This window comes from Stigmatopora nigra, chromosome 1 (assembly GCF_051989575.1).
Source record: "Stigmatopora nigra isolate UIUO_SnigA chromosome 1, RoL_Snig_1.1, whole genome shotgun sequence".
Taxonomy (NCBI): domain Eukaryota; kingdom Metazoa; phylum Chordata; class Actinopteri; order Syngnathiformes; family Syngnathidae; genus Stigmatopora; species Stigmatopora nigra.
Genome location: NC_135508.1, coordinates 23,297,046 through 23,320,427, shown reverse-complemented (window position 1 = coordinate 23,320,427; position 23,382 = coordinate 23,297,046). Strand labels below are relative to the sequence as shown.

Below are 23,382 nucleotides of genomic sequence, written 5' to 3'. Positions count from 1 at the left end.
ACAGTGTTTTGCAAATTCTATACTGAATGTTAACAAAGACTATCTCTTCAATTTTTGTGCTGGCAGCATGCATGGCGTCGCACTGACGGGCAACCGTGCACACGAGAACACCTCCTTATGGCTCTGTCTGATATTAGCAACTTGCTCATTAGGGCCACCTATACTGACAACATGGCAGAAAGCAGGTACATTTCTTTAAATTCTCATAGAAAAAAGCTCTAAAATATTCACGTAACACTGGGTTATATTATTTTTTATAGTTTATCGGACATCAAAATGGACATTGCTGTTCCGCAATCAACTGGTAATGAACTTGCCCTTGAGGTCGAAGAGTGTGCATGCCCTCAGGGATACAGAGGACAATCTTGCCAGGTACACAGGATTCATTTCAATCAATCACAATTGTGTGGAATCAGTCACTATTTTTTCAGTTCTTTTAAAAACAGGAATTCACTACTTTACAAAAAATACCTTTATTATTGTTTTCTTACCTGCACTGTTATTTCAGGAGTGTGAGGAGGGCTACACTCGGACCAGCTCTGGGCTTTACCTTGGAACTTGTGAAAGGTGTGACTGCAATGGCTATACCAGCGAATGTGACCCGGAGAGCGGCCGATGTCTTGTAGGTTTAATGTTACTATTTCATGTCTAATTAATTTTTACTAGTGTTTCTTCTTTCATGTCTGTACTGGAATGCAATGTATTTTGGGCAGATCCTGATAGGAGAAAACAACCTGACTGTATCAACCTTGTATATCTCACCTTTTCTTTCTATCCTGACAGCAATGTCAACATAATACAGATGGACCAAGGTGTGAAAGGTGTCAGCCTGGTTACTATGGAAACCCAGCAGTGGGTGCCGCCCAAGCATGCCAACCATGCCCATGTCCTGGCACAACATCCAACAACCAGTGAGTTAAATTTTCTAACTAATTTTTGCAGGGATTAAAGTAGATTGAGTCCAATTCCTCTGATTTTGATGATCTGCCAATATTGAGTCTCCATCAGATACCTTGGATATGTATTGAGGAGGGCGAAAAAACAGTCCAAAACTCCTATCTATCCAATTTGAATAAAGCTATCCTACCATTAAGGCCATTTAAAAGTGGTATTGGTGCAGTAGTGCTTCGAACAAAGTAAATACAATTACAATTTTTTTTTAAGTTGTGCAGCAGAAAATAAGGGGGAAAACAAATGTTTAAATATTTTGCTTAACAAAAAAATTAATTCAGTATGGTAAATTGAGCTACTTCGGTTGAGAGTTTCTTTGCTTTTTGCACTCATTGAACATTTTCTCTCTGTTTCTGCAGTGGTTGTTTAAGTACTGTAAAAATAAATCTGTACAGGTAGTCCAAGACATCCCCATTTATTGCTATTGACAGACATCAAAACAATTTCAACTGGGAAGGCCGGCATTGAGCAAACATTGTCCCTACCTGTGAAAGCGATAGAAATCCAATCCAATTTGACTTCTCCTTGTGCCTTGCGATTGGCACAAGTCAGGGGTTCCTCCACCTAGTGCCCTCAGTTGGCTGGGATATGCTCCAGCAACCCCTGCAACCCATGTGAGGATAAACAGAATGGAAAATGAAAGAAGGAATACATGCAGTACTTTTGCAAAACCAATAACACCCTACCTTACCTTGCTGTGCTGCTTTCTTTGGTTGAAGCCTTCACCATTACATTTTAAGGAATTATTATACGTACTCGGATCTACCAGGTACATTTCATGATATGGCATAAAATGCTTATTCCAAACATGGTCTTGACAGATTCTCATCGACCTGCTATCTGGACTCTGATGGTCAGCCAACATGTCGTTGTCCTCCTGGGTACACTGGCCGGCGCTGTGAAAGGTACACCGCACCCTACACCAATGTTCTGAATTTTCCCCTTGCAACTTCTTCTGAGGGTTATTGGGACAACTGCTCTGGTTTTACTTAGAGTTACTGGTCAGTCCTGACAGTAAAATAATCAATTGCAGGCATTATTGGTTCTTTGCATTTAGTTGGAGAAAAAGGGATGATGCATGTTGGTGGATTTAGTGGAGCCATCTCAATGTTCTTTATCTATGAATTGAAATTCTCTATCCCAGTGATTCCCAACCAGGGTGCCTGGCACTCTAGTATTCTCTAAGAGAATGTTTACTTTTAATGTATAAATATACGTAATGTAATTAATTGCTCTTTGGTAGATAGTGCAATAAGCTGTTCATCCACCTGTTTTACACAACATACCCAGACATGGCTTAATTCATATACATTTATATAATATCTATATAAAACAGCTGTGTGTTCAGTTAAACCAGGTTGAGAGTTTACACTGAGTAATTCAATGTGTGCGAGGAAAAAAATCTCCATTTCAGTGTACCTACTTTTTTGTAGTGGTACGTTGTGATGTTTTTCTCACGTAAATTCGGGATTCGCCTCTTGCTTGCGGTGGAGCGGTCCCAATGATGATCATAGGGCTTGGTCGAGTGCATCCAAATTGTCATTATCGGGTCCAAGGCGAAGGGCTCACCACCAGCGAGAGGGGCCAAGTGGAAATCTTTTTTTGTGACTTTGGATAACATACCTTTGGGGATGAATATTAGTGTGCATAATTATTAGGCAACTTAACAAAAAGCAAATATAATACCCTTTTCAGTTATTTATTTTCACCAGGGGAACCGATATAACATAACCCTACAAACCCTTGTTTGGAAAATGAATGAATGAATGAAAATTAATAGATGCCATTGGTCACTAAAGGTTGGGAAACACTGCTCTTATCCTTGAGCTAATGGATGTTTAGAATTGAAGCAATGATGTATACAATATTGCTCAAGGATAGATTTTTGAAAATATTTATGATGCTCGTCAGTAGTTTATGTGGTAGGGGTGAAAGTATAAACTATGCTGGATGCCTTCAAGAAATCTTTAGTTCAGTTTGTGGACCTACACTTTTTTCTTTTGCTTCAGCTTTCATGCTTGCTGGTTGCAGACTATGTTTAGTGGCTTTGTTGGCTGGTTGGATTTCTATCTGCACATGTGCGTTTCTGGGTCTTTACAACATAAATGTAGTTGAGGCATTTATGAGGACAGCTGCCATCTGCTTAAAAAGAAAATCTTTGCTGGTCTGATGGCAAAGGTGGCAAGGAAACCTGGGTGGATAGTGAAAATAATTGAATATTTGATTATCTGAGCACCAATCTTCATTATGCTGTTTTGACTTGAAGAGAAGAGATGCCATCTGCAGACAGTTGTGGGGACCCTTTCCAAGAGAAGCTCCTAGATGGCTACCCACCCTTGGGATGTGGTGCTGAAGCTGTGCTAAATTTCAGTTTAGATAAAGTCATAACCCCCTTTGGCAGTGGCGATAGTAAGGAGGAGGATGACTACTATTGGCCTGGGTCCACTGAGCAAACAACCATCCTCTCAACTAAAAAAGTACTTCCTAAGGTTTCACCCCAGCACTCAACGCGTTGGCCTTCAAAAATTGGCAAAGACATTGTTACAGTGGCTCTCAATAAGTCTGCGACAAGAATCCCATCACGCTTCACACCAGACCCAGATAGTAGACGCTCCAGCTTTCAGCACTTGCTCCGGAACTATCTCAACACATTTAATCAGCGTCTCAGCATGCTTGAGAGCAATACCCTTGATATGAGGGACAGTATTCATAGGATGGAGAATGCGCAGACTACTCTAAGCTCCCAGATAAAGCAACTTATTGCTGTTGAATCAACAGCTGAAAAGACCAAGAAGGTCAATGAGCTCGACAAGAGCTACACTGACATGGAAGCCCGTTTGAGCCGACTAGAAGGAAGGCTTGAAATACTGATTGATGGCTTCACTGCACTGGCTCAGGAAATGAACAAAATGAAACGTGCAAGACACACTTCCCGTTCACTACAGGAAAGAATACCTCTGCCTTCGATTAGCACTGTACTTGTGCCCCCAAAGTACTCAACTGCACAGCCCGTAAGCCAAAGTACACCAACAAAGAGACCGCTCATTCATCGAGCTAAAGTACAGGTTAGGGTTAGCCCAAGTCTCATTAATAAATCCACCACTGCAAAAGGGAAAGAGGGGAAGAACAAATCTACAAAACACGTGGCTTCAACCAAACATAAAGACTCTAATGCCGAATCAAAGTTGAAAGGAAAAGTCAAAAGTGTTGCTCAATCTCAACCTACATTGAACCCTAAAAATACAGGAAAGCCAGAAGCAAAAAGACAAATGAACAAAGCCCTTAATGGAAAATCTAAGCATATTTCAATATCAACTCAAACAAGACCAAATCAAGTTATCGATGAGGTATCAGGAATTAAATTTCAGCTGGAACCTCCATCATATAGAGAAATCTCTGCCAAAAATTCTAATAATAATAATAATACATTTAGATCTGATGAACCACTTCGCAAAAATGTCCAAAGGGGTAGAAAAAACACTGGTAAAACCACAAATTCTGCCAAAGTTGTGACAGCAAACATCAGGCTCAACTCAACAAAAACTACCATGCCTTTTCTTCAGGCTAAGGAAAATAATGCAATTTTAGTTTCACCAACAACCACAACATTGACTCCTACTAGATCAGTGGTAACTAATGCAAATAATATAAAAACAAGAACAAAAGGAGTATTGTCCTCCCGTAGAACAAAGGTAAGAACCACAAAAAAGTCAAACACAACAACAAAATCTGCATTGAATTATGGTCAAACAAAACCTACTGCTGTGAAGTCAGTGAAAAAAACATCAAAAGAGAAATCCAAAACTAATATAGGGAAGGGGAAACAGCGAAAGCACAAGAAATATCCAAGATCTGAAGTTTTGGACCTACTCAGTATATTGAAAGGAGATCATAAAAATCATCAAGATGGCTCTCTCCATGTAGTCCTGGGAAGGCTGGCCATCCCTATACGTATTATCCCTGACAACTAGAGGGATCTTTTTTTTTATTGCCATCTCTATTTAATAGCACTATATGTATGAACCTGATGAAGGGCTTTATTTTATCATTAGACTGCATGATGTTTGCTTATGATTGTGTGTGTGTGAAAATAGTATTGTTATAGTAATATTGTTGTTGCGAATGCATTTTTCTTTTAAGGTTGTTGTGATATGAAGAGATAAAGTAGTCTGGCATTAGTACTTATTTTTACACTGTACTGTACATTTCAGCTTTGTGATAACTGGACTACCTCAAACTTTGCACCTGTTTCCGATCTCTTTTGATTAAATTTTGAAAAAGGCACCAAAAGGCCTATTATAAAGTGGTGTTCTTTAAAATGAGTTGTACAAACACTAGTTTAACTGCGACCCTTAAGTGGATAAGCGATTCGGAAAATGAATGAAAAAAAAGATGGTAATTCCGGAAGTGGCCCCAATACGCACTAAAATAGTCACATCGGTATCGGCAAATATAAACAAATAACAACAAATAACATGCTGATGTCATATGTACTCTTCAGAATTATAATTTTCATTGCCATTAAACCAGAGAAGATTACTTCTGCTGACCATGCCAAATATGCATTGTTTTTTATTAAACCTGTGGCACTCCGCCTAATCAAAACTATTTGTATAAATGTTCCAACGGTGTGGCATCGGTAAAGTAACTGCATTGACCGGTCCTTCACGTGTATATTGTAATTGCTATTTTTGGGGGGGTGGGACACCTTTGCATATTTGCAGGTATTGTTAATACTTAGAATAATAGTACAAATAAGAACTACATTTTTCAGCCATTGTAAATAACAAAAAGAATGAAAATGGGTACTTGGGGATGTTTTATCGGTGGTTGGCGATTAACTTATTTGTGCATCAATGCTACCACTGTTGAGTAGCATGGATTTTAAATTTGCTCACTAACTGTTATGATTAATATACCACTGCCCACTTCGAAATAATACTAGCGATATTCCCTTGACTGTGATATTTGAAGAATCAAGAAGTATCTGTTAAACTCCGACAGAGGTGTACTCTTCCCCAACATTGGAATATATTTTAAGACCAAAAAAAGCATTCAAAATAGCTAGAGTTTTTCAGGATTGCTGCAATGGTGGGGGATTTTTAGATTTTTTTTGAAAGATAGAAATAGAAATCTACATTTTTTGGTAATTTTTAAATAAATATTCTGTTGGACTGTTGGATTTCTCATAAAAGAAATAATAGCATTTGTTGTACTGAAAATCGCAAGACTAGACTACATGCCATCGAACAACAGAGTTTGTTGACTGTTGACCTTCGGTGCTGCCATATGAGAGGTCAGGTAAGACTGATAGCCTCAAGGCTAACTGCACAGTCTGCACTTAATTCAAGCTTTTCTTTGGTGGTAGTGCTTCGCAACTGGCTGGGGTCACATTGTCTTGCTGAGTGCCATACTTAAAGCAGAAAACCTCTTCATATGCTTAGAATCTTGTTCTTCACCAAATACGTTAACCACTTGATGTTTCTATTTATTTCTTCCTCGGTGTGTGAAGAATACCTCATACTCTATGGGAGAGATTCACCTTCCGGTATGATTTTGATCGACAATGATGTGTCTTGGGCTCTGCTTTATGGATTTCTGAGGTATAGTTGTGGTCAAAAGTTTACATACACTTGTGAAGAACATAATGGCATGGTTCTCTTGAGTTTCCAGTTATTTCTACAACTCGTATTTTTCTCAGATAGTGATTGGAACAGATACTTCTTTGTCACAAAAAAAAATTCATGAAGTTTGGTACCTTTATGACTTTATTACGGGTTAACAGAAAAAGTGAACTGTTGGGTCAAAAATATACATACAGCAACACGAATTAGCAATTTTGGTGACTTAGAAAGTTATGTCAGTGAAATGAGCTTCATTGCATTTCCTCTTAACTTCTAGTGATTTATTATCAGTGACTACAGCTGGTGACTTCTCTAAGGCAATTTAAATTGGGCTCATTGGATGCAAACGCCCACAAACGCTACAATGGGAAAGTCAAAGGAGCTCAGCATGGATCTGAAAAAGCGAATCCTTGACTTGAAAAAGTCGGGAAACTCCCTTGTAACCATTTCAAAGCAGCTGCAGGTCCCAAGAGCAACAGTGCAAACATTTGTTTGTAAGTATAAAGTGCATGGCACTGTTTTGTCACTGCCACGATCAGGAAGTAAACGCAAGCTATCACCTGCTGCTGAGAGAAAATTTGTCAGGAGGGTGAAGATTCAACCGAGAATCACCAAAAAGCAGATCTGCCAAGAATTAGGAGCTGCTCAAACACAAGTGTCAGTGTCCACAGTCAAGCGTGTTTTGCATCTCCATGGAAGGAGAGGTTGCCGTGCAAGTAAGAAGCCCTTGTTCCAAAACCGGCACCTTAAGGCCCGACTGAAGTTTGCTGCTGATCACTTGGACAAAGATAAGACCTTATGGAGGAAAGTTCTGTGGTCAGCCGAAACAAAAATCGAGCTGTTTGGCCACAATACCCAGCAATATGTTATGAGACGAAAAGGTGAGGCCTTTAACCCCAGGTACACCATGTCTATTTGTGACAAAGAAGTATCTGTTTCAATCACTCTATCAGAGAAAAATCAGAGTTGTAGAAATAACTGGAAACTCTAGAGAGCTGTGATACTATGTTCTTCATAAGTGTATGTAACCTTTTGACAACACATGTATACCAACAAAAAAGCTTTTTGGGGTAAGCTTTTTTGTACCCGATAGAATTAGGTGGTTGTGTTTTCTAATAGGAGCCATGCTGACGGCGTCACAGTTATCATGACCGAGTGATCTACTTTTTATATTTGCTATAAAATACCCTATCTGCATACACTTACATATCGTATGTCCCAGATTGTGCAATCTTTGTGTTTACTCACCTTTTCCCCTCCAAAATGCAGGTGTGCACAAGGATACTCTGGCAACCCACTGCTTGGACAGAAGTGTGTTTCTGGCAACAATGAACTCCACGGTACATGTTCTGCTTTGACACAGATCAGTATTATCCCAGCCAAATAAGGCCTTTACTTAGGTGAAAAAGGCAAATGACTCATTCTTCAACTATCTGCTTTACTTGCACTTGTAGGTAATTGCTACAACTGTGACCAAAGTGGAACTGAAAGCTGCAGAGATGGATATTGTCGCTGCAAAGTAATTAGAATCATTTATATCATCATTTTCTGGTATCCTGTCTTAAGTAGAACGCGGGGCATTGAATTGCCCTTTGCGACATGAATCACAATTTCACTATGTTATAGATGAATGTTGAAGATCCCTCCTGCTCTACATGTAAGCCTGGTACCTTCCATCTTAGCCAGCAAAACAAAGATGGCTGCCTGTCCTGCTTTTGTATGGGTGTAACCCAGCAGTGTTCCAGCTCTAATTACTACAGAGATGTGGTAAGCAATGCAGCCTTAAAATGGTCCGAGACTAGGACATGATCCTGACTTTAATGTACAATAACACCTCGACATATAAGTGGTCCGGCATTCGAGCAATTTGAGATACAAGTAAAATTTTGAGCAAATAGTTATCTTGAGATACAAGACAAATTTTGATATACAAACATACAGTGGACACGAGAGGCTGCCCATAAGAACATCAAGGGCACTGTCTTTCTCCCCGCAACTGCCTCGTGTAATGTTTCTACGAGCACTGAGCAGAGCGTAGCATTTTTTCACTTTTTTCCCCCCGGTTAGTCAATGAAGGATGGCCGAGCTTGCTCACTAATACGAAAGGAGTTTACTACTTCTCGTTGGCAGGTAGCCGTGCGTTTTTCTATTGTGAGGACATTTGTGTGCATCATTTTCTGAATATTTTGAAGGGAAGACAAAAGCAAACAACCCTTGATATGTTCCTTGTAGCTGCAGCTGAAAGTCAGGGTGGAGGCGGGGCCAATAGAGCCAACCCGGGAGAAGAAAGGTATAAAAATGTAAAGCCAAATTAGAATTAAGTTTTGTGTTTGGTTAGGTTACCCTTATTTTTGAGTGTGTCTGCATCGTAATCCAAGTTCATTTAAATTGATTTGTTATGCTACCAGCGCGTTGCCGTGCAAAAAGTCTCTTTCTTGCTCTCTGTGTGTCCCTCTCGCTCCCCCTCTGCAAAATCCGTATAATTTTAGTACTATTAAACACCATTACCACTAGTTAATTGTACTCTATTAATAGATAGCGAATTAGAACAAATAAAAATGTTTTTTCCAATCCAATATCCTTTTTTTTTAGTTTTTTCAGGGATTTGGAACAAATTAATTTGTCTTTAGTTCATTTCTATGGGAAACGTTGATTTGAGTTGCCAGTAAATCGACATACGAGCTCAGTCCCGGAACGCATTAAGCCGGTATCTCAAGGTACCATAGCGTAAAATGAGAATGTTACGGAACAGGAAATGTTAACTGTTAATCATGAAACATTTTGTACTTTCTAGAGGAATAAGGCACAGTGTTATAGCAGAATCAGGGTACCACACCACAATCAAAATAGCTTATTGACCATCTCTCTGGGAATTTGTCAGTGCAAAAAGTATGTCTGTGGAAATAGAAACTTTCCCCGTGGGAGAGGCTTTATAGCGGAAGAATCCTTGTGGTGTTGTTGGTTTCAACCCTGTGAACTACAAATTGTGCCTGTTTCCTATGTCCGTGCTGCAGCAATTTTCCATTTGGTTTCACAAGAATAAGAAAGCAGTTTCCAGATTGAAGTTTTGTTTTGACTTTTGGTTATTGTTTCCAATGTTTCCTTTCTACAATATATACTAGATGGCTATTTTGCTTAAAACCCTTCGTGTTTCGCATTCCTTCAGGTATCATCAACATTTTCGCCTGGGAACTTCCAAGGCTATGCACTGGTGAACCGTCAACGTACCAACCGCATCACCACTGGTTTTACAGTTGAAGTTTCCACTGAGGGAACTCAACTATCTTATAGCAACTTTGACTATCTTGGACAGGAGCCCCACTACTGGCAGCTACCTGAAGTCTTCCAGGGAGACAAGGTTAGTACCGAAAGACATCAGTAGGCAGTGAACCATACGGTGCATCTGGAACCTGTGGACCATCCTTTCTCTTGCTTTTCTTTTCTTTCCACGTCTTTTCTCTACTGTTTCCCATGTACCACTGATAGAAAGATTCATCCTTTACACGTATGAAGCGAGCAGAACAGGTATGAAAGAGACTACTGTGTGTCTTGGTAGTATAATGTATATTCTTCTGTTTTTTGTAACAGAATTGAGTGTCAAACTACTGCTTGGTCGTGTGTATTCATTTTGGTCTCTTTACAAAACAGTTTGTCTTAATTTATATTAAGCAGCATGATTTTCTCATAGCAGGGTTTATTAAAGTTGATCTCCGTTTTTGAAGGCTTGCATCACATACCTCGCAAGAAGTGAAAGCCAAGTAAATTAATGAGCCAGTAAAAAATCTTCTTAAGGTTTAACTGCTTGAATAACAGTAGCAAAGCAATCCCAAATTGTATCAGTTCAATGAAAAGGAAAGTTATCAAAGCATATGCACAAAATGACTGGGAATTGCCAACGAGGCAGCTCAGAATGCTTCCATTTGGAACTGGTTTGCTTTTGAGAGTGAAGAAACAAAGCTAAGAGAGATAGTGAGGTATTTGGTACAACCTTCATTGTATCAACTTGTAGTGCAGATAAATTTTAACACATGATGACGCAGATACTTGCAGCTGCACTTCTAAAAGCTGAAGATTTATGGACACCATAGTAAAACAAAACAAAAAATTGCATATAATTTGTTGGTGTCTTTCGGTGTATTTGACGATAAGCATGACAAATACAGGCAGTCATGTTGCATGTATGGTCTGATAAATCCAAACCACCTGGAGTGTTAGCATGTTTACGTATCCAAGGGATATCACTACTTCATGCCTCCTCAGGGTCATGTCAGACAGCTGGACGATGAGGTCTGGGCCCTCCTTTCAAACCTTTCCAATCATCGATCTTCACTCCCCTCTCGTATTCCGTCATCTTCCTCTTCTTCATCCTCCTCTTCCTCTCAATGGCGTTTGCGTAACCTGGGCCCACCTGCTAGTCCGTTGGGCATATCCTCATCAGTTCGACCAACCCGACCCCATTCGTACTCTCCAGGCCGTGCTCCTTATTTGCAGGTACCCTCTCTTAGAGATTGCGGTAGTGATGCTGATTCCTTAGTTTCTCCGTCTTGTTTTTTTTACTTTTGGGTTGTGATTTTGCTGTGAATCAACAGACCGAGAACACAGTTAGCAGGACAAGCGCACATTCATCTGGAGTGGGCACCAAGGTACAGGAAGGCAGCTTTATTGACTGAAGTAAAACTTTAGAAAAATAAATCATGTAAATGATTTATAGAAGAAAACAATAAAGGTTAGATCAAATAGTCTAATTGGCCTTGTGGTATCATCAGGAACAGTGTAATTGTCTATTTAGAACAGCTTTAACTCTCCTAACTCGTGGCATCTGTTTAAAGCCATTCTCAATTGTCTTAAGCAGTCATTTGTACATTAGTGTGAGTTGAAGTTGTCCGTGTAGGGCAGTCTGTAGTACAAATGGTGATTTTTGTAGTAGTTCTGGAGCTTGTACTTGGAAAAAGTTCCTTTTTTTGCTCCACATTCATCCTACTAGGGTTCTACTTTGCTTGCTATCTTCTCTCTATTTCTGTGATTCATTTTCCTTTTGTTCCCTTCCCCCTTGCCTCCCAGTACTCTCTGGTCTACAAAGGTTTCAGTTTGCACCAGGACGATCTGCTCTACTGGCAGCTCCCTGCACAATTCACAGGGGATAAGGTACTGTGGCTGAAAACGTGGGTTTGGGTCAAATCCTCTGGCTCCGCGCTTCCCAGCATCCTTTAACCACCATCCCACAATCCCTATGCCCTTTCCTTTAATCCAGTCATCTCTTTCCCTCATATACTCTTGAGAAAGTCATATTATGACAGAGCTTTCTGTGTGTGTACTTTTTTTACTTACATTTCATACTTGTTTTTGATATTTTTAAGTTTATTTAAGATGCCTAATTTTATTTTTATTGTAATTTTATTTGAACATTTTCAAGGTGGGCTCATATGGTGGAAAGCTGAAATACACAATATCCTATGTAGCTGGTCCGAGAGGAACTCTACTTGAAGATGCTGATGTACAGATTATCGTGAGTTTGCCTTCCCTAACTCATATATAGAAACTTTGGTTATGTGTGGCTTTTCTTACATGGTCACTTGTTGTTCATATAGGGAAATGACATCACTCTGGTTGCTGAACAACCCTGGCAGAGAAGGCAACAAGGCAGCAGAGAGACTCAACAATTTGAGATTGTCTTCACTGAGGTAAGAATAGCAACCAATAGATGACAAAGCTGCGTTGAAGAAAAGTGGAGAATGTTGCCAGTACAATGTTCATTTATGTACATTCATTCATTCATTTCATTTTTATTCAAACAAAAGGTAAAATGTACATATAATATGTCTACATTCATACTAATACAATACAAAAGCGAATCCTCTGTCTTAATATAACATTAAATTTAGAGCAGAGGTTCTTAACCTGGGTTCCATTGAACCCTTGGGGCTCAGTGGAGCCTCTGCCGCAGAAGTCAAGACACATCGACTCATCATGTCTATACACGATAACATCCCCCGTTTGACCATCACTGGCTGCAGATGATCACGTGACATTGCTCGGCCGATCAGTGCTGCAAGGAAATTATACATCTTGAAGTCATATTTTATTTTTGCACTAAAGTAGAGTTTGGCAAATGCGCATGTGTAAATGGTGCGGTTCGATAGCTCCAACCACCAAACTGGTGATAATACTTATTGAATCTACTAATGCTGCTACAAATCAGATGTTTTTTTGCCACACAGCACATCCTACTCAACGACACGGTTACAAGGAAACCAGGGGAAAGTGCACATTTTACACTTTTCAGGCAACATTTTAGGTTTCACTTGCGTTGCTGGCATCCTTTTCAAAGTTACAAAAAAGCAAAACAGTTTTGTAGTTGTTTTGTAACCTTTTTATGTTCAGGTGCTTGAAAACAGTGTGGTAAATTTGCATGTCTTCATAGGCTAGAACAGATTTTATCTCCCACTTGTGAGTTGGGTGTACTCCCATGGCGCCCAGACATGATGTTTATTCAGAGAATGAAGCTCAAAATAAAGGAGGTTTGGGGAACCGAGAAAAAAAAAAGAAAGAAAGAAGATGGGGAATAGTGATTCTGAAACAAAATTGGCATATATATGTTACTTACTGTAAAAAGCATTCCTACCTCATTATGACTTATTCAACCAGGGGGGCACACTCTAATAAGGGGATACCGAAGGATAAGAAGAAAGGTCATATAGGAGTGAGATGGAGTATGATGAGTGCGCAATGTTAGTAATGTGTCATGGGTCAACCAGTATGGGGACAAATCACCCGTGAGCATTACTGAGTCGGCATTTTACTTCAGCTATGTGCTTGCTAATGCTGGTCCAACAGTTTTATATTGCAGGTATGTGTTTAGTGGGACCTAATCATGCATGTACCCACTGTAATTCACCATGCAAAAAAATCAACCATAGGTAACCATTAAAATGACCACTCCAACCTCTTTAACAAAAACATGTTCGTACTTTCTTATTGTAATTTGTAGAATCAATGGCAACGTCCTGATGGCATGCCCGCTACACGAGAACACTTATTGATGGTTCTTGCTGACCTGGATGATATCCTGATCCGAGCCTCCTACTACACGGAGATGCGCTCATCTAGTATATCTGACATCAGCATGGAAGTGGCTGTGCCCAACTACAGTGGCCTGGCGCAGGCCTTGGAGGTTGAACAGTGCCGCTGCCCACCTGGATACCAGGGTCTTTCCTGCCAGGTTAATGATTCTTTTACTTCCCACTTCAGGATTTATGGAAATAGCACTCACTTTGTTGAAAAAATGTGTGTAAACATTTAAATCTATTTCAGGACTGTGCGCCAGGATATACTCGCACGGGTGGAGGGTTATACCTGGGCCATTGTGAACTCTGTGAGTGCAACGGCCACTCAGACTCCTGCCTCCCCGAAACCGGCGTCTGCACTGTAGGAGATTGAAAAATACACGAACGTGTCTTTGGATGGTTTCATGGACCAGTCTTAAAAATGATTTTCATTTCCAGAACTGCCAGCACAACACTCAGGGTGAGCTCTGTGAGCAGTGCGCTTCTGGCTTCTTCGGTGACCCAACTGTTGGCACACCAGAGGACTGCCAGCCCTGCGCCTGCCCTCACACTGACCCGGACAACCAGTGAGTTCTGGCATCGATGCCTGGACTGTACATTCTTACTCTATTTATAGATTTACTCTTGTACTGCTCACATGCTTATGTTGACACCAAATTCAGCCTTCTGGAGAAATCTGGAGGCTTTGCAGCTACTGTGCTTGCTGCCAAATCAAACATTTCTGACTCTTATCTTTGAGTGTGCCTATTTTAAGAAATATTTTAATTTTTTTACTTGTACCACAACACGTTTCTGGCCTATGTGGTATGAGCCGGATGAAGGCACTAATCGAGAAAGGGGAAAAAACTGTACTCGAGATAATCTTCTGTTATAATGGGTTATTTTTTGAAGAATAAATTAAGAATTAAAATCATAGGTTATACAATCTTGACGGCTTCTATCGTAACCTTAATTATTATTTATGATCTCACCTTATAGTTTTAAATATTCTATCTGCATTACCAGTGTCAAGATTTCTACTGTAAAAGGCACATTACAACGACAAATCAAAACATCCACTTCAAATTAAATAGTTCCAGCAAGTGAAAAAGAATCATATTCGTATGTTAACATTATGTCAAATCCATCACGTTCTTTTTGTATGGAGTCCATTCAGTTTCCTGTTTGTTTTAGGTTCTCTCCTACCTGTGAGAGCCTGGGAAATGGAGGCTACCAATGTACTGCCTGTCAACCCGGTTACACGGGCCAGTACTGTGAGCGGTAAGAATTTTTACATTCCAATTACCAATAGCACCAACACTTAATTTAAAACATTAGTCTGTGTATATTCTAAGTCATCCAATTTACAGAAACCAGTAAAAGTTACATTGAGGAAACTAAACCCAGCTGGGGTGTTAAAAATGTCTTGAAACAAGTCCTGGCTTGAATGTCCTTGATTCGGCACTTCAAATCTTCAAAGTGCATTTTTTGTTGTCCTTTGAAATAATAAATTATCAGTCATTAAGTACTTGTTGTTAGATTTATGGGTGTTTCATTTTTCACGTTGGTTGTTTTACCATCGACAGATGTGCTCCTGGTTATGCTGGTAACCCACAGCTGAGACAGAAGTGTCATCCATCTGATGGTAAGAGGGCAAGAAAAGAAAGATGAAAAATAAATACTCACTAGGAAAATGATATTCTTTTGTGATTTAAGAGACTAAAAGCTCTGACATGCCGAAATGTTTAGCTTTATTCGACATCTTGGTTGTAGTTTACATTACACTGCACTTGTGACACGCTTCAAATGTTTTGTTTGTCAGACTTCTATTTCAATTTACATTTTGCTGCATTCGTCCAAGATTTAAGACCATTTGTTCCGCATGAATGTGTTTAGCAATGCTATTGAAGTTGGTTTTCATTGTTGATTTTCTATTCTGTCAGATATATTTTTCACTTCCAGTTAGTCTAAAATACCCCTACAACTCTACATTTCATTTTTTATATGTTGTGATTTACAATTAATGATTTGATCTTCACCAAATATATTCATAATTAAGTTTTGTCCTCTCTGTAGCCGCAACATCTTTGGTGGTCAAGGTGTATCCAGAGAGGGTGCTGACAACCCAAGGTGCCCACGTCACCCTAAGGTGTCAGGTTTCTGTTTCTCCTCCACACTACTTCTACTGGTCCAGAGAGGATGGGCAGCCCATCTCAAGAAATGCTGAACAACACAGAAATGGTAGTAAATACCATTGATTGAACTTCAATGATATTGAGATATCTTCGATAAACATTCTGTTCATGTAACCTGTATGTATGCAGGAGCCGAGCTCTACTTCTCCAATCTCCAGCCGAGTGATGCAGGCGTTTACATTTGTACCTGCCGGGACCAGCACACTACTAACAGGAGCCGAGCTGAAATTGTTTTAACAAGTGTGTATTTGTACGAATCACATTGCCATGGATGCAGCATGGTTCAACATGCGCAGATCATCATTCATATCAGGCATTATTTATATACCTTTTTGTAATGAGATCAAGCTACCTCAGATGGGATAGGCTCCGGCAACCCCTGCGATCTCTACGAGGATGTGCAGACGGAAACTGAATGAATGAATGAAACAAAACCAAAATTTCCACCAGACCTGATTTGTCTTTTAGTGTTCTTTTCTGTCACTGAAAAGGTTTGAGCATCATCATCCTATGACCCATTTAGCATTTTTCTCCTTTAACCAGGTGTCCCAATGAAAGATATCGAGGTGACAGTTGAGGAACCCAAAACTCAAACCATCCGGGTGGGATACACTGTGAACTTCATCTGTACTGCAAAAAGCAAGGTAATAATGACTAAGTTGTTAAATGTCAAGCATGTGAGCTTCATTCACACTCATTTTTAGTGTAGCCCCTTTTTGTGAAGAGGAAAGGCCTCAAAAGACTTGATTAGAGACTCATAAATACACAAGCATAAAATTAACTTGAACATTAAGTTTGGCTTTCACATACATACCCACATCCACAATGGTTTTACTTTTTGCATTAATCCCTTAGGCAGTGATAATATTCTCAGTTTAGTGTTAATCTATGGATCTCCGACTGAACAGGTCCGTTAGCATATGTGTATTACTACTTGGTTTGATTGGATTGATGCGCCATCTGAGTGAAGCCCGATCCATGTTTAAGCTGCTTAAGGTGAAAATTGCAACCATTCTTTTGCAATTGCAACTAAATGGACACTTTGTTTATCTGTAGTCGCCAGCCTACACGCTAGTTTGGACCAGACAAGGTAACGGGAAGCTTCCCAACCGGGCGATGGACTTCAACGGTATCCTGACTATTCAGAACGTCCAGCCCGAAGACGCCGGCGTGTATGTCTGCACGGGCTCCAACATGTTTGCGATGGATGAGGGCAATGCCATCCTCTATGTGCCAGGTTTGTGACTCTTGGCACTGTTAGCATTCTCTACCACTCAAGCAGCTCCCTCACTCCCTTCTTTCTTGCCCTCTTTTAAAATGGTGCATGCCTTTTTTCTTGCTGTGCTCTCTGGACACTTGGCTGGCTCCTGGCTATCATCATCTTAAGCTTGGCCCGAACTCCCAATAGGTTTTTCCTTCTGCTCTCAATGTTAAACTCTTCTCATAAACACCTTCTGGTCATGGCCTATTCTTCCAACTTCATTTTTAATTCTTGCCATTGCGATTTTGTCTGCAGATGTACAGCTTGTGGGCTTTTCAAATTAAAACTTGACTAGGCATACGATGAGATACATTTTAATGCAGTTTGACTGAAAACTAATGGGCGTACAACCTTGATTAAGCGTTCTATTACTGTACTTCCTCAGCTTTCTATTGTTTTTCTACATGGATTGAGTAAATTGGTGGTGGTTCATTGGCTTGTTGATCATTTGATGCTGATTCCTGATTCTTCTAGCAGGGTGTTGTTTCCTTTACTTTGGGTTCAATGGTGTTCTCCCTAACTGAGCTCTAGAGTGTAGTAGGGAAGGGGAATGTACGTAAAGGTGCCTACCGACTCAGATGATCAAAAAGGACTTCTCTAAGGAGAAAGGAAGCTAGATGCTCAGTATTGTTTCATGGATTTGCTGACAAGATCTCAAACAATCCAGGTCACAGATGTCCGTGACCCAAATGGTGCTGTCTGCCATGCTTTTGGCAAATTTGGGTTTTCCTTTTTGATATACTTTTTTATGACAGCAGTAGTCTGCCGCCACAATGACCAATTAAATATGCAGAAGAACCATTAAAACACCTGATATTGTGATGATCTTTATTGCTGTTGACACATCTTTGACTGAAATCTTATAGTGAAATGTTCCCCTGCGGCAAATGTAACGAGGGTTACGAGTTTTACGAGATTGTTTTACAAACTAAATAATTATGTGTAATTATAGCCCATAAATTTGTGTTTGCGTCGCTTTTTCCTTGTTAGGTGCTGTTTTGTTGATGTTATGTTATGTTATTTGCAGATATACCCACATTTTATTGTATGGTCAACATTTAAATATTTGGGGGGAAAAAAGAAAAAAATGAACGTCCAGATTGTCTTCCTATAAATTTGACATATTTATCATGACTGCACATTTGGTGTGAATATGATATGAAGTAATCATAAGATTCTTCTTCTACTAAAAATGACCACAAGCTGTGTGTTTTTTAAAAGCTTTAAGTAACAAACATTTTTGTTTCGTGTATAAGAAATGGTTTGTTGCCACTAACCTGCATGTCTAGCCATGCTACATATCTGCATACCAGTCTCATTGTCATGCTCTGTGAGTGTTTTTTTCTTGAATCGTTGTCTGAAATGTTTGCATTTTTCAATCATGCTGCTCTTACTGTTAATCCATTATTTTGTTTCATTTTACAATTGTCTTTGTCCATTCCGGCATGATGTATGGCTGATGGAACTCTTATTCACTTGCGATTACTTAAATTTTCAATAAAGGATCATAAGGTAAGTCTGTAATTTGATTGCACTTGACTATAAATATAATTAGACTGTAGTATAGATAATTAAATCTACACAAAATTATAAGGTAACCTTTTTTTTAATTCTCTTTGCTTATAACATTTAAACGTGTACTGTGTCACTGGTTAAATAATAACAAACAGATAAGTTGGCATATTCATTTTTAAATGTCCAACACAATTAGATTAAAATATTCCCTGTAGTAAAGATCTTGAACTATAGCCTTTCATTCAAATTTTATAAAGTTGCCCTTGCTATGAAATAAATGTCATCCAAAATAAAAGTAAAAAGCAATGTAAAAAATGTATTGTTGTTAAAAACCTATATGGCATATAAACAGTATCTTAAACCACTTTCGGATCATCAAACAAAATCATTTCTATTGAAATGATTTTCTTTGGAATGGACTTTTCCTATTTCCATAGTGTATCTTTAGGAAAACGAGAGCTTTCTTAGTCAGTTAAATCGTTTTACAGCACTTTTACATTGATATCTATAAACTGTGGCAAATGTCTCAAGGAGAGACGGGAGGTAAAATGATCCTGAGGACTGACCTATCAGTATACCTGTCCCCCTTCCTCCCTTTCCCTCATCCATCTCTAGAGGCCTCACAGACACAGATGTTTTACACGGCTTATGAAATGTTTGAAGGACACAGAAAGCGTAAGTTAGCATGATCATAGTTTTTCACTCCCCTGAAGAACATTTGCTTCTTGCATCTCTCTGCATCTGCATGTGCTCATTTACAAGAGGATTTCGTCTTGGCCCATGTACAATCAATTGAGCTATTTGCTTGAGTGAAGAACATGTTCTAGATTGTACATGAGCGTTACTGGTTCCCTCCTTTAAGTTTATAGGGGTATATTACTGCAGAGGAAATTCTGCATTCAGCCTTCTGAAAAACTCCTCCTGAATGTAGAGTATACTGTTAATGACTGAGTAAAACCGCAATGGTATTTCTCAACTATATTTGAAAGTAAAGCATACCTAGCAACACAAAACAGGAATTGTAGAGAATGAAATCTTAGATAATTAAAATGGAAACTTCACAAAGCCACGGTGGACCCTCAGAACAAACAAAAAATCTTTTACTTCAAGATTTAACACATTCCTCACATTAACTGGTTCACTTCGATTGACAACGATATACGTGAAATCAATTTGAACTGATTTTAATGTTATATTTAGATATAGCCGTGGTGTTGGTAGACCAGGAGAGCTTGTCCATGGCGTGGACCCCCAGGAAATTGAAGGACTGGACCCTGTCTATGCATATTCCATTTATGAGTAGTGGGGCCAGATCTGTGCTGTGTTGGCGAAAGTCCAGGATTATTTCTTTAGTTTTCATGGTGTTTAGTGTTAGATTGTTCACCAAACATCACAAAGACAGTTTGTTGACCTCATCTCTGTAAGCAGACTTATCCACCCCTGAGATGAGTCCGACCACAGTGGTGTCATCAGGAAATTTGATGATGGAGTTAGACTGGTGGGTCGGTATACAGTCATATAGTTGTTGTCAAAAGTTTACACACATTTGTGAAGAACGTAATGTCATAGCTCTCTTTGAGCTATTTCTACAACTCTGATTTTTCTCTGATAGAGTGATTGGAACATATACTTCTTTGTCACAAAAACATTCATGAAGTTTGCTTCTTTTATGACTTTATTATGGGTGAACAGAAAAAAAGTGATCAAATCTATTGGGTCAAAAATATACATAGAGCAGCGCTAATATTTGGTATCATGTCCCTTGGCCATTTTCACTTCAATTGGGCACTTTTGTAGCCATCCACAAGCTTCTGGCTAGCTTCTGATTGGATCTTTGACCACTCCTCTTGACAGAATTGGTGCAGTTCAGTTAAATTTGATGGCTTTTTGACATGGACATGTTTCTTCAGCTTTGACCACAAGTTCTCAATGGGGTTTAAGTCAGGACTTTGGGGAAAGTATTCGAAAAACTTAATTCTAGCCTGATTTAGCCATTCCATTACCACTTTTGATGTGTGTTTGGGGTTATTGTCCTGTTGGAACATCCACCTGCGCCCAAGACCCTACCTTAGGTTATATTTGAAGGTAATCCTCCTTCTGTATAAGCCCATTTACTCTATAAAGTAGAGCTATAGTCAATGAAAAGCATCCTCACGTAGTTCCCATGGTGCTTCAGGTGGCTCAGTGCTGTGTGTAGAGCTACAGCGATGGTGTCATCTGTGGACCTATTTGCTCTGTAGGCAAACTGGTGAGGGTCAACTGAGGGAGGGATTGTATTCCTGATATGGCGGGCGACCAACTTTTCAGCACTTCATGATCACAGGCGTAAGCGCAACAGGCCTATAATCATTCAGGCTGTCAATGGTTGGCTTTTTAGGGACAGGGATAATGGTGGCAGATTTCAGGCAGGATGGGATGATGGATTGTTGCAGGGAACAATTGATAGATTACGATAGATGACATCATTCGCAGAATGTGTGTTGTAGTTGTAGTTATAGAAGAACATAAATATGCAAGTACTTGTTGATGGTGATAAATGTCCAAACTGTTCTGCCAGGAAGTCAAAATGGATTGGACGTCTCTCGCCGTCATTAACAGCCAATGAGTTAAATTTTGAAATAGCTTTAAAACAGTTAGGACAGTAGGATAGTTGTTAACCTGCTTTCTTTGTTGTAAGTGGAAATGTGCCAAAGTTACTGTGTGGTCATAGACCATATCAGTGCAAAAATAGTTCCTTTTTACAGCTGATATGGTCTATCTGGATCTGGTATAACAACTGATAGCAGCTCATGAGTTATAACGGGAAAATAGAAAGGAGGGGAACCGTTGCAAACATAACACTTAATTACGACACAAGTAGTGATTTTGGAGAATCATTTTGTCATTGTTTATTATGTATGTACAGTACACTAAAAAAGACCCAGCATTCTTGATGCCCATAGTTTTGGCATATCAATCACACATAAAAGTTTCAGTTCTTAAAAGCACTTTTAGTATTACTCACAGAAAACCAGGCCGCCTCGTGGTGTAGAGGTTCACTTGGCTGACTTCGGTGCGGGCATGCTCAGGCTCGATTCCTGCTGGTGGAGGTATGATTGTGAGTGTGGATGGTTGTTTGTCTCTCTGTGTGTCCTACGGTTGACTCGTGACCAGTCTAAGATGTAGTCTTCCTTTTGCTCAAAGTCAGCTGGGATAGGCCCCAGCAACCCCCACAACCTTTTCAAGGATGAGCAGTATTAATGAATAAACAAAGTCAAGCAAATGAAATATAAAATACCCCAACCCTATCCAAATTAACATTTATTTACCATATTGGGTGAAAAAACTTTATGGCTCTGAGTACGTTTTGTATTTGCCAGTTCAAAATCCAAATTAAAAAAAATTGGGAGACACTGTAGAGTGAAAGGGCAGGTCGGTGGGGCGAGTGGTTAGTGCGTCGGCCTCACAGTTCTGGGATCTTGGGTTCAAATCCAGGTCACGTCCACCTGTGTGGAGTTTGAATTTTCTCCTGGGGACTGTTTGGGTTTCCTCTGGGTACTCTGGATTCCTCCCACATTCCAAGACCATGCATGGTAGGCTAATTGGAAACACTAAATTGCCCTCAGGTATGAGCGTGAGTGTGCTTGGTTGTCCGTCTCCTTGTGCCCTGTGATCGGCTGGCCACTGATTCCAGGTGTTCCCCGCCTCTGGCCCGAAGTTAGCTGGGATAGGTTCCAGCATCCCCCACGACCCTAATGAGGATAAAGCGGTTCAGAAAATGAGATGAGGCAGATGAAACTGGAGTTACTTTATGCTGGAAAACCTCTCTGAAATATTCGAGAAACAGGAATGGGTTAAAATTCTTCAACAACGTGAAAGACTCCACCTGTTATCACAGATGTCACTTGATTTTTTAAATCAGTTATTGCTGTGGCACAACCTGTCATTGGTTTCCCGGGGATAATTAAGTTTGGATTTTGTGTCTTAATTTATTCTTAGAAGCAATTCAACTACTATTTTCTTGGGTTTTATGTGTGTTGGAAATTTGCTTTGATGAACTACATAACCTTTGTGTGTGATACATATGCAAAAATGACCAAAATCACATAATGAAGATATACTTTTTAAATGAACATTAAATACCAATAAAAAAGGAGCAGATGACTTTTATACACATAATATGAGCAAATATCTATATTTGCTTTACTTGAGTATCATTCCGTACTTCACAGTTTCACTACGTTTGGATTTAGCTGGCTCATCAAATGTATTATACTTTTTTTTGTAAATTGGATTCCAAGTGTTTCTGTTTGCTCCAAGGGTCCACTGTACAGTGAATCATGATTTAACCACTGTAGTGTCTCCACATTCAGACTTTGGGGTGTTCCTTCTTATTTCCTGTTTTCTTTTTCCTCCTTATGTCAAGAAACATGCTTGATTGGGCAACTCCTTTCATCTGGGCTTCAAACATCATACTGTGTCTAATATATTCTGCTGTAACCTCTGCTTATAAAAGTGGGAGCCTCTATATACATAAGCCAAGATTATTTTTTTTACATAATGAATAGTATTACTTTTGTTGATGGCCCGGCGGATGAGTGGTTAGCGTGTCCACCTCACAGTTCTGGGATCAAAGGTTCAATAACAGCCTGTTCCACACTGTGTGGAGTTGCTTGTTCTCCCCCGTTGCGGGTGGGTTTCTCTCCGGGTACTCCGGCTTCAAATAATGAGGAAAACAAGATACTTTGTGTTGAATCTTAATACTTACAATGAAATCTAGGCCTAACCAACACATTGGTCTCTCCTTTCCATCA

At 39.6% G+C, this 23,382-nt stretch overlaps 1 protein-coding gene across 8 annotated transcripts in view; it reads left to right on the top strand.

Annotated features, from left to right (window-relative positions):
- Positions 1-23,382, top strand: part of hspg2 (heparan sulfate proteoglycan 2) — an 83,671-nt gene that overhangs the window by 39,821 nt on the left and 20,468 nt on the right. For 5 of the 8 annotated variants that reach the window (XM_077709106.1, XM_077709027.1, XM_077745023.1 and 2 more), the window contains 25 exons: positions 67-185; positions 261-372; positions 509-622; positions 784-911; positions 1,773-1,856; positions 7,845-7,915; positions 8,030-8,094; positions 8,202-8,342; positions 9,742-9,933; positions 10,062-10,100; positions 10,836-11,066; positions 11,165-11,218; positions 11,637-11,720; positions 11,989-12,081; positions 12,164-12,256; positions 13,564-13,794; positions 13,887-14,000; positions 14,078-14,205; positions 14,813-14,899; positions 15,205-15,263; positions 15,695-15,859; positions 15,943-16,053; positions 16,357-16,457; positions 16,870-17,050; positions 19,205-19,264. In XM_077709106.1, the coding sequence (XP_077565232.1) occupies positions 67-185; positions 261-372; positions 509-622; positions 784-911; positions 1,773-1,856; positions 7,845-7,915; positions 8,030-8,094; positions 8,202-8,342; positions 9,742-9,933; positions 10,062-10,100; positions 10,836-11,066; positions 11,165-11,218; positions 11,637-11,720; positions 11,989-12,081; positions 12,164-12,256; positions 13,564-13,794; positions 13,887-14,000; positions 14,078-14,205; positions 14,813-14,899; positions 15,205-15,263; positions 15,695-15,859; positions 15,943-16,053; positions 16,357-16,457; positions 16,870-17,050; positions 19,205-19,264 (2,857 nt within the window). The remainder of the gene's footprint in view (positions 1-66; positions 186-260; positions 373-508; positions 623-783; positions 912-1,772; positions 1,857-7,844; positions 7,916-8,029; positions 8,095-8,201; positions 8,343-9,741; positions 9,934-10,061; positions 10,101-10,835; positions 11,067-11,164; positions 11,219-11,636; positions 11,721-11,988; positions 12,082-12,163; positions 12,257-13,563; positions 13,795-13,886; positions 14,001-14,077; positions 14,206-14,812; positions 14,900-15,204; positions 15,264-15,694; positions 15,860-15,942; positions 16,054-16,356; positions 16,458-16,869; positions 17,051-19,204; positions 19,265-23,382) is intronic. The other 3 variants (XM_077709262.1, XM_077709178.1, XM_077745183.1) reach the window with 2 other exon arrangements.